Source organism: Pristis pectinata, chromosome 24 (genome assembly GCF_009764475.1).
Source record: "Pristis pectinata isolate sPriPec2 chromosome 24, sPriPec2.1.pri, whole genome shotgun sequence".
Classification (NCBI taxonomy): domain Eukaryota; kingdom Metazoa; phylum Chordata; class Chondrichthyes; order Rhinopristiformes; family Pristidae; genus Pristis; species Pristis pectinata.
This window is the reverse complement of record NC_067428.1, coordinates 31,978,448-31,992,597: the sequence shown is the minus strand read 5'-3', so window position 1 is coordinate 31,992,597 and position 14,150 is coordinate 31,978,448. Positions and strand designations below refer to the sequence as shown.

The 14,150-nt window shown below is 41.3% G+C and overlaps 1 protein-coding gene across 5 annotated transcripts in view; it reads left to right on the top strand.

Annotated features, from left to right (window-relative positions):
* nfic (nuclear factor I/C) overlaps nucleotides 1–14,150 on the top strand; it is a 409,937-nt gene that overhangs the window by 305,035 nt on the left and 90,752 nt on the right. For 2 of the 5 annotated variants that reach the window (XM_052038202.1, XM_052038201.1), the window contains exon 9: nucleotides 3,360–3,518. The exons of 2 other annotated variants lie outside the window; for them this stretch is intronic. In XM_052038202.1, coding sequence (XP_051894162.1) covers nucleotides 3,360–3,518 — 159 coding nt within the window. Of the gene's footprint in view, nucleotides 1–3,359; nucleotides 3,519–8,484; nucleotides 8,849–14,150 lie in introns of those variants that run through there. One more of the 5 variants, XM_052038203.1, reaches the window with a different exon arrangement.

The following is a 14,150-nucleotide window of genomic DNA, read 5'->3' as shown; positions in this document are numbered from 1 at the left end:
TGTAATCATTGAGATCAGAGGGGTTGTTCTCATTTTGCTCTGTAAAGCACTATAAAAGAATAGTCACAGCATCTCTTAGTGGCAGCCTGCTAGATGTAGAAGCTCATGATGCAAGAGCTACATGTTCACATGAAGCATTTATTTCATGTGCTTTTGGTAAACAAGGACTGTTTAGCAGATTAGTCTACTGTGGTCCGTTACAGTTCAAGCTTTAAGTCCAGCTTGTTTGATATTTCAATATTTGTTCTTTGAATGATAATTCCACTAATCCATTCAAAACCATTGAGTGCTTCCATGTGTGCAAAATTGCAGCTGTTAGTTGAGAACAATCGTTTGGCTGGAAAGTTGTTACTTTTATTCTATGTATAATTTTAGTCTAGTCTAATGGAGTCAATGTATATAATTTAAAGTCATTATCAAAGAATTTTATAAGCTAAACTGTTGGCATAGATCTGCTGTAAAAAAAACTGGTCTTGCAATTTTAATAAGCACTTCGGTAAGATTAGGATCATCATCCTGCTATTCAGTGTCTCTGCATCTCCTGTATTTAAGTCCATTTCAGCACAATTTCACTGGCAGGGTTTGAAGCAGTACTTCAGTGTCACATTCACTTTGCTCTTTTGTCCTTGTGTGATGTGGCAAGAGTAACTTTTGTTTATGGCACTACCTGTTCCAAGTGAAAATGAGTTCTGGTAAAATTTCAGCTGAAACCTGGGACATTGAATCATCGTATGTCATGTGACATCACACGCCTGTATCTTTTGCTTACATTCTCAAGTTGCTACTCTTTTTATTGGGTCCGACCCTCTTGAGTCCACTTCTGTTTGGAAACCCTGCTTTGTTTTGAAGGCTAATTGGGGAAGCAAAATCTCTGAGCTCTGAGTCTCGTAGCTCAACTGAACAGAGATCCTGATAGAGAGCGACATCTTTCTTCCTCATGTAAATGCAAAAAACCAAATCAGCACAAGGGCAATCACAAATGTCTACCATTATACAGGGCTTCAATTAGCTGGTCCAAGACCACCACCAAGGATTTTTTCAGTTCAATGATTACCTTATGTCACAATATGGCACATCAACATTGTCAGAAATCAGAGATATAGAATAGTAACCAGTCAACAAATGCACACTAATTGCCTTGTTAAACACCAGTGATAACCAAAGAAAAATGTACAAAATAATTCAAAGAAAGATTGCTGCTTAAAATACAATTAGCAGACTGCAAACACACCTTTACAGGTCTGCAAATAATTGGCAGACTGCAGCAACTTTCCTGCATCCATAACTTGTTGCCACGTATCTTTCTTTAATTACTGCAGAAAGTTCAGCTCACAGATTATTCAGCTGCCCGAGTGTTCTGTGATGAAAAACAGATGTCACTTTTAAAGGCCACTATAAATAGTCAGTGTTGAAAATGGAAATTATATTATTTTGCTGAGTTTCTCTATAGGCTGGCTAAAGGGTTAACACAAGAAAGCAAAATACTTCAGACGTAAAAAAAAATTCAAGGACTTTTCAGATGCAACTGATCCATTGAAGCTGCTCTTGTCTCATAATGAGCCTGTTTTCGATTCAGTTTTCAAAGTGCTGGCAGGTGGGCAGGTAAATATATCCAAGCTCCTTGGGCCTGTGGACAAATGGAACTGAGCTTCTGCCACTCTACCTTCTCAAGTGAGCAAGTGGCAACTGTTCAGCGTCAGCAGGGTCCTTAGTATGTGTCCATCAGCTGGATCAGGTTGTTAGTTTAACTAGGTAACGAAGCAAGAGGTGCAGTGATGTGGTGGTTAAGTTGCTGGGTTTGTATCCTGAAGTGTAGACTTCAACGTAGGCAAATAGGATGAGGTTAGGTGGGCATCATGGTCGGCATGGACCAGTTGGGTTGAAGGGCCTGTTTCCATGCTGTATGACTCTGACTTATGAATAACTATGGCACTGAATCTTCGTGGTTTTAGGATTAATTTAGAAAGCCGTTTGAAGAAATATACCTGTGCTTCTATGGATCAGTGAATGTATGTGGCAGATGAAGTGACCAGGAGCATTTCAAATACAATGCTTGCTTGGGTATCTCAGTCTTGGCAGCTGTTAGGAATAGATTTGTTATCATTCACAGGCCGGGAAAAGAGGAGAATGGGACGGGCATGGAAAATAATCAGGAATTCTGTCCCCCTTAGTTATTCAGTGGAAGGGTCAGGAAAATAACCAGCAATTCTGTTCCTTACTGTTGTCCAGTAATCTGCCTGGACTGGGCTGATGTCAGAATTGGTCTTAGCAATGAGCCGATTTATTTTTTTGAGGAGGTGGGGATATCGAGTGAATTTTGGTAGTTTATACGATGAACAGTAACAATCAACAGATTGTAGAAATATTATCTTCATCTTTTTTATCTTAATCTATAGAGTCGTGGAGTCATACATCATGGAAACAGGCCCTTCAGCACAACTGGTCCATGCTGACCAAGATGCCCATTTAAGCTAGTCCCATTTGCCCACATTGAAGTCTACACCTCAGGATACAAACCCAGCAACTTAACCACTACACCGCTGTACCCACCCACACCACTGTACCCAGCCACGCCACTGTACCCACCCACACCATCTTATCCTTTCCACAGAATAATGTCAGAATCTCAGTTGCAATTTTTAACCACATCTCATTCAACAGGTTTCTGCCATCATCATATTGTTTAATAGTGCAACTTCACCTTCATGTCCATGTCCTTCTGTACCCCCCTCACCTCCTTCAGTGTGCCTTTCTCCAACAGTCCTTCAGAACTTCAGCTTGTTGTTGTCAAATCACAACTATTTGATTTACAACACGTTCATTCCAAACCACTTCCACCATCGGTGCTGCCCTTCATTTTCATTTCTCATTTAAGAAAACTAGCACCTGGGCTGATGACATAAGTATACGATTTTGTTTTTTAAAAAAGCACGAATAATTGTCTGTCATCACTCAGCTCTGTGAACTGTGTAGTAATGAGGGTTGAAGTCCTACCCATGCTACGGACATGCATCTAATTTAAACATGTAGTGTAACGATAAGTACTGCATGACAGATAGACATAAGTGACCTTTACTTGAATTTCATTAGTTGCCTAATTTGAATAGGTATTTATATTCTGTCTGCAATTTATTGGTTTGAGTTGGCAAACTATATTAGACGTGTTGTAGAATGTTTTTGCAGCCTACAAGTATAATCAAGTCAATAATTAGAAAACCTGTTCAGCAATTAACTGTAGTTTGTAAAGTATACATTATCTATCTAGGGATTGTGTTGCAAAATGCTTTCATTTTTCATTTACTTTTTTTCCCAATTTATCCCCATTTTTTCCCATTCATGGGCCCTTTGCCTTCACACAGCCTGGGAGGGAGGGCGAGAGAGCCGCGGACTACTCCATGACTTCAGTGACAATGCCACTTCGTGCTCAAATGAGAGGACGCATGCTTCCTGCGGAGAGAGACACCCTGTGTCAGTTGTTCTACTCCCCGGGCCCTGGGGAGTGTTATCCTCATGTGAAGGTGACATTGTACTTATAAACCCTATAGTGAAAGTGACTACTTATTGTGCTTTTTCTTTACGTTAGTGTATTTTTAAGCAGGAAGTACCAACATTTCCAATATGGAAGTTACAAATTGTCAGAAATTATATATACATATATTGCACTTTTTGGAGAAGGGGGCAGCTAATTAAACAAAACCACATTGACCAATAGCAGAGTCCCAGAGATAGAACTAGAGCAGTAGCTGTTCTAACAGTCTTATTGTCTTATAAAACTGGGCACAGCAGGAGGGCAAAATTATAACCCCATAATGCATTCCAATTGCTCTTTCAACAATAATTAGAACAAGTCACTTTAGAGTGGTTTATATGGTAGCCCAGACTTAAGTCTTCTCTTGACAGTAATTAAACAAACCTTTTTTGTTGGTTCTGTTTAACACTCAATGTCTGTAATTTGAGGAAATACCCTGGAGATAGATCTCACTCAATGGGCTATGAAGATGTGAGTGGCTTGTTATCATTTCTGTGTCACAGTTGACACTACACCATTTGCTAAATTATTTTGGGCATGATTAGTGTCCTTAGTAATCTGTTTAATTAAAAAAAACTTTTGAATGTATTCAATTGCATAGTTGTTTCAGTCTTCTGATGTAAAAAGGACCTTACAATTTAATTTAATTTGCAAGATGCTGCAGTAAATCAATTAAATAAGAAGCAATATGTTCATTGAATTGCTTTCACTTCTTTTAAAAGTATATTTATTATATATATATTCATTGGCAAGTTCAATTTTATTCTAAACCTTTTGAGGCGGGCAGCAGCTTTAGTGTAACGGTGGGCTCCTGTTATTATGCTGTGGAGTAGTGAAGGATGGTTTGTTCCATGATATTAATATTTTCACATCTACCACAACTTCCCCATTTATCCCAGCACTTATGACGGCAGGAACACCATTGGCCTCCCAATAGTCATCGTAGGAGCATTCATATCTGAAGGTGGACTACAAATGTTAATGGCACACCTAAGCATGAAGGACAACACTGCCGAGGCTACCCCTTATCTGGGGGTGTTGATTCTCTGTTACGTGTGATTTGACAGTATTGCTGCAGCTTTCAAAGTGGGGAATTCCCTTTCTGTGTTTATCACACATCAACAATTCCACTGTATAATGTTGAAAGGAAGGACCAATGACTGGTTTTTCCATCCCTTATCCAGGGCTGGTTAAAACAGTTATTGTGTCTTCATCACTGGCTAACTGTGACAGCACAAGTCAGTGATTAAACCTCAGACTTAACTGGTTTCTGTGGATTACCAGCACAGCATTTTCTCTTTGGAGAGAAGGAGGATGAGAGGTGATTTGATAGAGATGTACAAGATGATAAGAGGCACAGACCGAGTGGACAGTCAGAGATTTTTTCCCAGTGTGACAATGGCTAACACGAGGGGACATAATGTTAAGGTGATTAGAGGAGGTATAAAGGGGATGTCAGGGGTAAGTTTTTTACACAGAGAGTGGTGGGTGCTTGGAATGCACTGCTGGCAGAGGTTGTGGGGGCAGATACATTAGGGATATTTAAGAGATGCTTAGATAGCCACATGAATGACAGAGAAATGGAGGGCTATGTGGGAGGGAAGGTTTAGATAGATCTTAGAGCAGGATAAAATATCGGCACAACATCGTGGGTCAAAGGGCCTGCACTGTGCTGTAGTGTTCTATGTTCTATGTAGCACTATTTACCACTGAACCTTCATTCATTTTGACTGCTTAGTGATGAGTCTCATGGGTTCACACCCACACAGAAACATCTTATGTTTAATTAAATGCAATCACCAGTCAATTTCTAGGAGCAGAACTATCATGAAATCTGGAATGAATTGGGGGCGAAACAGTGGCACAGCTAGTGGAACTGCCACCTCACAGCTCTCGTGACCCAGGTTCAATCCTGATCTCCAGTGGTGTCTGTGTACAGTTTCCTCTGGGTGCTCCTGTTTCCTCCTACATCCCAAAAACGTGTAGGTTTGTAATTAATGGACCACTGTAAATTGCCACCAGTGTGCCGATGTGTGGTAGGATCTAGAGCAAATTGACAGGAATGTGGAGAGAATAAAATGGGATTAAGGCAGAATTATTGTAAATGGGTGTTTAACGATCAACTCAGACTTGGCGAGCCAAAGGTCCTCTTTCTATGCTCTATGTCTCTATGACTCAACAGTAACGCTGCAGCTACTAATCTGTTAGCAATAGAACACTTATTTCAGTGCGATTCAGTAGATTTCAGTAGTTGCTGTGGGCAAGTCTGTTATCAGAAGTTATGAAAACTCACTTGATGCAAGGACTAGTGAGAGTAGCTGGATCTGTCATCCAGAAATGGCATCAACTTTAAGTTCCCAACAGATCTATGAAGTTGATGACTTTTGTTGAGCTCATGTTCTTGGTGCTAAACTGCCCCTGATCATCTCTCAGCATCCAACATACAGAAGGGAAGAGTGAAGCATGTGAATTTGGTCCAGGTATATCAGAGACAAAATCACACCACAGATGGTTAAAAATAAAACAGTTTCATACTTTTCTACTCTTGGCTTTGGATATTATACTGAATCCAGAGTACAACCGGCAGTGGAAATAGTCCAGTGTCCAATCAGTGATCACTTACCCGGTGTAAGATCTGAGTAGATGACCTGCTACCTCCTTGTGCAATCAAAGACCTTTTGCTCAGTGATAATTACAAATTTGAGGTTGTCTCTTTGGTAAGATGACAATGGTCACGCCTGTAAAAGGGAAAGTAACCAAAACAGATGGCGCTGTTTATAATAGCTGGGATTGAAATTGTTGAATTTGTAACCAGTTGATGTGAATCACTGCCAAAGGCAAATTTCCTTTACTGCCCCACATCTACTCATCCAGTGAGTGAGTTCAAGGTTTAACAAGGTGTTGTTCTGTGATCTGAGCTGAAAATAGAACGTTTTCATGTCTCTGACCTTCACTAGTACACTGAGAGAAAGGGAGCCTCAGTTGAATTATTAAACTGCTTAATGTTAGCCTGCAGAAGGTTGTAGTGTGCGAACGATGCAAATAAATCTTATTTACCCAACTTTCAAATCACTTCAAGATAGGTTGTGACTCACTATCTCTAACAGATAAACTTTCTGGTAAACCCTCTGGCTCTGACCTCCTCTGAACTTGCAGAGTTCTCCCCATCTGGGCCAGGTTTCCTTCCAAAATTTGTTGGAGCTGAATGACCTTAGCTCATATTTTTTTCTATTCCCTTGTTGCCTTCGACTGCAGGAAATCCGTAGGCTATCTCTCTCTGGCTGCTTTCCTGTTCCGTGATTTAGCACTTGGCTCATCAGCAAAACCAGCTTCCTCCTCCTTTCGGAAATGCCTGCAAAGAGCCCACTCCTGCTGTCAGTGCCCATCTGACTTAATTGCCAAATTATTTATGGGAGGGAGGGATATTTCAGGGGAGTCCAAAAGCGACCAAAGAACCCAGAAAAGCAAAGAGCAATGATGTTCTACCACGGTTAATAGCAGAATATTATTACCCATTATTGATCCCTTTCCTACACCGAGCCAATTGCATCCAGCAGTTGGAACTGAATGAACCAGGAAAATTGGAATTGCAGTTGGTTACCTGGCACTGCTCTGAAAAACTAATTTTGCTGTCTTAACATCTGAATTTAAATTGATTTCCAACCTCTAATATTGTGTTACATCTGGCTTAAATGCCTGACCAATGAAATATAAACTTGTTTTATTACCCCTGGCTCTATGGTAATGTTGCTTCTGATTAAAACATCACCACACCGTGGCCAAGATAGCTCACCAGCATCTCGGCTTCTTCAGGAGACTGAAGAGATTTGGCATGTTCATTTGCCCCTCACCAATTTTTATCAATGTACCATAGAAAGCATCCTATCCAGATGCATCACGGCTTGGTATGGCAACTGCTCTGCCCGTGACTGCAAGAAACTGCAGAGAGTTGTGGACACAACTCAGCACATGACAGAAACTAGCCTCCCCTCAGTGGACTCTGTCTACACTTCTCGCTGCTTTGGTAAAGCAGCCAACATAATCAAAGACCTCACCTACCCTGAGCATTCTCTCTTCCTCCCTCCTGTCGGGCAGAAGATACAAAATCCTGAAAACATTTACTGCCAGGCTCAAGGACAGCTTCTAGTCTGCTGTTATAAGGCTATTGAACAGTTCCCTAGTATAATAAGGTGGACTCTTGACCTCACAATCTACTTCATCGTGGCCTTACACCTTATTGTCTGCCTGCACTGCACTTTCTCTGTAACTGTAACACTTTATTCTGCATTGTGTTATTGTTTTCCCTTGTACTGCCTCAATGCACTGTTGTAACGAAATGATCTGTATGGATGGCATGCAAAACAACGTCTTTCACTGTACCTCGGTACATGTGACAATAATAAACCAATTTACCAATTTAAACAGCTGAGGATTCAAGTTTAAACACTTGGGTAATAAACCTAGCTGACAGTCCAGTGCAGTGCTGAAGGACTGCTGCACTATCAGAGGTGTCTTCTTTCGATGAAGCATTAAACCAAGCCACTGTCTGCCTCCTTGGGAGATGTAAAATATTTTGTGGCATTTTCTTCAAAGAAGAGCTGGTGAGTTCTCCTTTATGTCTGATCACTAGTCATTGTACAAGCAGCATCACCAAAACTGATGTCCTTGCTGTATCTCTTCGCTGACTCGTTGGAACAGTTCTGTCATTGCAATGGTGAGTCCCCCTTCAAAAGCATAGGCTGCAGTGCCCTTTTGAGGTTGTGAAAGTTGCTATAAATAGACATTTGTTTTTCATTTTACATCCATAAAGAGGTAATACTTGTACTTATGTAAACACATCATTTCAAATAAACATATTTGTAGCTTTTCTCCGTGAAGAACTGCTGAAAAAAGATCAGCAATCAGTCCAATGAAGAGTCTCGACCTGATACGTCAACTGTCCATTTCCCTCACAGATGCTGCCTGACCCTCTGAGTTCCTCCAGCACTTTCTGCGTTGCTCCAGATTCCAGCATCTTCAGTCTCCCGTGTCTTGAAAAAAATCCTGTATGCAGAGCCAATGGGGAAGGTTTCCTCCAATCACAGTGTGTTGGCTACATTGTAAATATGGAAACAATCCCTATCTTTGTTATTTCTAACTGCAAATAATCTAAAGGAATATTTATGATTTTCACCTGAAACATCAGCTGGAGGAAATGTGCCTGAAGACTCTTGCCTTTGGCTTGTAATTACTGTATGCTTGGTGAAGTGTTCAATAATTTTTCGTCTCTGGAAAGTGATCTAAGCACAATCTGTCCTCCATCTGTATTATTAATAAATTAGCATAGACGCGAGTGGAAAAAGCTGACAAGTTTAAGTTGTGTTTTATTCTTTGTGATCCTCTCATCCACTTCTAGCTACAACTCCAAATGACTCATTCATTTTATATTTCTTCCCACATCCAGTAGACTTTCTCAGTCAGCAATTTCCATCGATTCTGATCTGTTGATGGGGCCCTAATGGTGTGAACCAGCTGTCAGAGGCTGAACTTGCTGGTGTATTGTAGCAAAGGTCCTTGAGTTGTTGTTGCTGCAAATATCATTCAAATTGTCCTGATGGTAGTAGATGTTCACATCCAATGGAAACTCTTGGACCCATACTGCTCTGTAGCCTTCAACCCAGTGCTGTTGATTCAGAAATAGTTTCTTCCCCATCACCATCTGATTTCTGAACAGTCCATGAACCCAGAGTCAAAGTCAAGTTTATTGTCATATGCTCAAGTCCATGTGTGCACAGGTGCAATGGAAAACTTACTTGCAGCAGCATCACAGGCACAAAGCACATGAACACTACCTCATTATTCCTTTTTTTTGCACTATTTATTTATTTTTGTAACTTAAGGTAATTTTATATCTTGCTCTGTACTGCTGCAGCAAAACAACAAATATCACATCATATGTCAGTGATAATAAATCTGATTCTGATTGAAATGGTCTAAATTAAAGGATCACCAAACTGAGCCATGGATTGGCAATATTGTTTAATGCAGAACTAAATTGTCCTGCGTTCAGCCAACCAAACCAGTCCACCTATGGAGTAGGTATGACTGCTCCCCTGCACCATTCTGCCAGTCCCACTCAATTACGATCTTCAGGGGTAATGCAGTTAGTAATCTGCTTTTACCTTCAGGTACTTCTGATCTGAGATCGATATCTTATATCACTGCTACAAGATAAATTAAAACCTGTGCTTAAAAAGTGTTTGGAGAAGTTAGCAGAGTAGCACTATAGTAACTCTCTGTAGTTCCAGTTCTACTTAGTTAGTCTTCTCACAATGAGAATCAGAATCAGGTTTATTATCAATGACTTATAGGTCATGAAATTTGTTGTTTTGTAGCAGCAGTACAGTGCAAAGACATAAAATTACTATAAATTACAAAATAAATAAATAGTGCAAAAAAAATGAGCTAGTGTTCATGGGTTCATGGACCGTTCAGAAATCTGATGGCAGAGGGCAAGAAGTTGTTCCTAAATCATTGAGTGTGGGTCTTCAGGCTCCTCTACCTCCTCCCCGATGGTAGTAATGAGAAGAGGACATGTCCCGGATGGTGAGGGTCCTTAATAATGGATTCCACCTTCTTGAAGCATCACCTCTTGAAGATGTCCTCGATGGTGGGGAGATTTGTGCCTGTGATGGAGCTGGCTGTGTCTACAACCCTCTGCAGCCTCTTGTGATCCTGTGCATTGGAGCCTCCATACCAGGCTGTGATGTAACCAGTCAGAATGCTGTCTACCGTACGTCTCTAGAAATTCTCAAGAATCTTTGGTGACATGCCAAAGCCTTACTCTATATAATTAATAACATGTGGAGTTGCAGATACTTCAACTTTGATGTATCTGTTATATTTTGCAAAATAATTATTTCATTTAGGGTGCAATATTTTGCAGTCAGGTGGAGATCTGACTAGAGTTTGGTTTGGGTTCCTCCGAGACCGAGCTGTGAGTACTGTGATCAAATCTGGATGTTTAAAGCAAACTGTTTTCCAACACTCCTGCTGCTGCTCTACACTCTCCTTCTGCGGGCTAAGAGGATTGGCAGCTTTTTAATGAAAACAGTTCTGTGTTTATCCGCACATTGAATCGTTTACCCCCTGTGCTCAGAGATTCTCAAGTCCCAGCAGCCTGTATTCAAAAGATGGGTCCGCATCTTTGATGTTGTGTGAAAAAGTGTTCAGTCGTGATATCTGAGCAGTGACTATAGGGAGAAGTCTTTGTACAGAAAACACACAAAAGTCCTGGAAATTTTTTGTAACATGCTGTATCTGAACATTTTACTCAAAAAGTGGAAAATCTTAGAAATTAAGATCAAAGTACAAATATTTCAGACTTGTTTCCTACTGTAAGGCTGTGGAGATGTATTTTATTTCAGATCACTTCTGTAGTGGAACTCAGAAAAGTTGTTATAATTTATAATCTCTGCGAGAGGTTCAGTTTCTATCCTCTCTGCCCTGAATCTCTTTGAACTGACTGAGGCTTCATTGCGCAACTGGGTCAGGGCCAAGGACACTGCAGTCTCTGTTGAAGATCTCTCGGTGGGTGAGCACTTCGGGAATAGTGACCACAACTCTCTGACCTTTAGCATAGCCATGGACAAAGATAGGAGCAGATGTTATGGGAAAATATTTAAGTGGGGGAGGGCAAATTATGATGATATTAGGTGAGAACTTGGGAGCATAAACTGGGAACCGATTTCTCTGGTAAATGCTCCGTAGAGATGTGGAGGTTGTTTTGGGACCACTTACATGGGGTTCTAGATAGGTTTGTCCCACTGAGACAAGGAAAGGGTGGTAGGGTGAAGGAATCATGGTTAACAAGAGAGGTGAAAGGTTTAGTCAAGAGGAAGAAGGAAGCATGTTTAAGGTTTAGGAAGCAAAAATCAAATAGGGCTCTTGAGAGTTATAAGGTAACCTCCCTGGCCACAGGAGTGGTACCGGAGGGTTGGAGCATGGCAAACATTGTTCCATTGTTCAAGAATGGTAAAAGGGATAATCCTGGGAATTATCGACCAGTTAGTGTTACATCAGTGGTGGGCAAACTATTGGAGAGGATTCTTAGGGATAGGATTTATGAGCATTTGGAGAAACATAGTCTTATTACGGATAGTCAACTTGACTTTGTGAAGGGCAGGTCGTGCCTCACGAGCCTAATAGAGTTTTTTGAGGAAGTGATAAGACAAATTGATGAAGGTAGTGCGGTGGATGTGGTATATGTGGATTTTAGCAAGGCATTTGACAAGGTTCCCCATGGTAGGCTCATTCAGAAAGTCATGAGGCATGGGATCCATGGAGAATTGGCTGTGTGGGTCAGAATTGGCTTGCCCACAGAAGGCAGAGGGTGGTTGTAGAAGGGGAGTATTCGACCTGGACGTCAGTGACTGTTCTGGGACCCCTGCTCTTAGTGATCTTTATAAATGATTTGGATGAGGAAGTAGAAGGATGGGTTAGTAAGTTTGCAAATGACATGAAGGTTGGTGGTGTAGTAGATAGTGAAGAAGGTTGTCGTCAGTTGCAACGGGATTTAGACAGGATGCAGAGCTGGGCGGAGAAGTGGCAGATGGAGTTCAATCCGGAGAAGTGTGAAGTGACACACTTTGGAAGAACAAACTTGAAGGCAGTGTACTTGGTTAATGGCCGGATTCTTAGCAGTGTGGAGGAACTGAGAGATCTTGGGGTCCAAGTACTTAGATCCCTCAAAGTTTCCGCACAAGTGGATAGGGTGGTTAAGAAGACATATGGTGTGCTGGCCTTCATTAGCTGGGGGATTGAGTTCAAGAGCTGAGAGGTAATGTTGCAGCTCTATAATACTCTGGTTAGACCACACTTGGAATATTATGTTCAGTTCTGGTTGCCTCATGATAGGAAGGACGTGGAAGCTTTGGAGAGGGTGCAGAAATCTACAGGGATGCTGCCTGGGTTGGAGAGCATGTCTTATGAGGAGAGGTTGAGCGAGTTAAGGCTTTTCTCTTTGGAGCAACGGAGGACGAGAGGAGACTTGATAGAGGTATATAGGATTATGAGAGACATAGACAGAGTGGACAGCCATCATCTTTTCCCCAGGATGGCAATGGCCAATACTAGAGGTCACCTGTTTAAGGTGCATGGAGGAAAGTTCAGGGGAGATGTCAGAGGTAGGTTTTTTACCCAGAGAGTGGGGGGTGCCTGGAATGCACTGCCAGGGGTGGTGGTAGGGGCCAATATGACAGGGTTATTTAAGAGACTATTAGATAGGCACATGGATGAAAGAAAAATAGAGGGTTATAGGAGGTGAAGTAGATAGGGGTTTAGATTGAATGGGGATAAGGTTTCTATGGGTCGGCACAACATCTTGGGCCGAAGGGCCCGCACTGTGCTGTACTGTTCTATGTTCTAGATTACACTCCATTGTCTTATCTAGTGGATGCTTCTTTAAGCGGAATTTCGTCTCAAGTTTCTCTGACTCTTCTGGGAAAGACTTTATCCCTTTTATCTGCATAATGTTTCAAATCTGTCATGTATTCTTAAGGAGTCATCACCTTTAATACAAAATAGGACCAGTCAGTTAACACTTTGAATTCAAGAAGTAATTGATGGGATGCATCGTAATCGATATGAAATCAGAGGCATTTTGAATGTTTTTCTTAAAGTTGTAAGGTCGCTCATTGTACCACAAAAGTATGTTCTAATCAGTGTTTTAAATAGATTAGCTTCTGAAGTTAGTTTTCAAAGTGTACCCTGCCCTTTACTGATGCATGTGTTAATTAACTTTAATCTCCCCTTTTACTTTAACTACAACTAATGATTACATTACTAGTGTCTTTCCCATGTATCATTATGCAGCAAGACTACTGATAGTGGTGGAATTCCAACCAATCCATCAGAACAATATATACTGTATACTGATCTGTTTGTCAGCCCTCACTAACTCCCACATTCTCCTGACACTTATTTTGAGAAGAGAGATATCAGAAAGTTAACACTCTTGAGTAAGGTGACATTTAGCTACCAATTGATTTAACCCTGTGTGCTGGTTTCCATCATGGAGGCAGTCTGCTCAATGGAGTGTGGGGTTTGCTTGCAATGATCCTTTGTAGCTTTCCCTTGGACTGACATGGCAACAAGAACCACAGGTTGAAGCTGGGTTTGAGGGAAGACTAGTAGGGGAGATGCAGTTTTCTGGGAATTAAAATCCCCTGGGTCTTGCACTGTGGAGTCTGAAAAGTTTAAGATCCACCTTGACCACCCCATGACTCCCAGTCTGAGTTACATAATTGTGTAATTATAGAGTGTTAAATCTGGTCTCCTGAGAACTACTTTTGCAGGATTGACAAATTACTTAATGGGTGAAAAATAACCTTGCAGATGTTAATGAAACTTGCTTTTACATATCAACAGACATGAACTCCTTTACTCTTCTCCCTTATGCTTGTGTGTCAGTACCTCAATGTTTCTCTACTTTCGTTAGCAACCCAATGCACATTCACCCCCTTCACCCCCCTCCACCTCCCCCCACGAGACCTCCTATCACCAAACAGCCTCTGTCTCTCCAGTCCTCTTCTCTTTAACTGACTACCTCCCCTCCCCACTCTCAGTCCTGATGCAGGGTTTT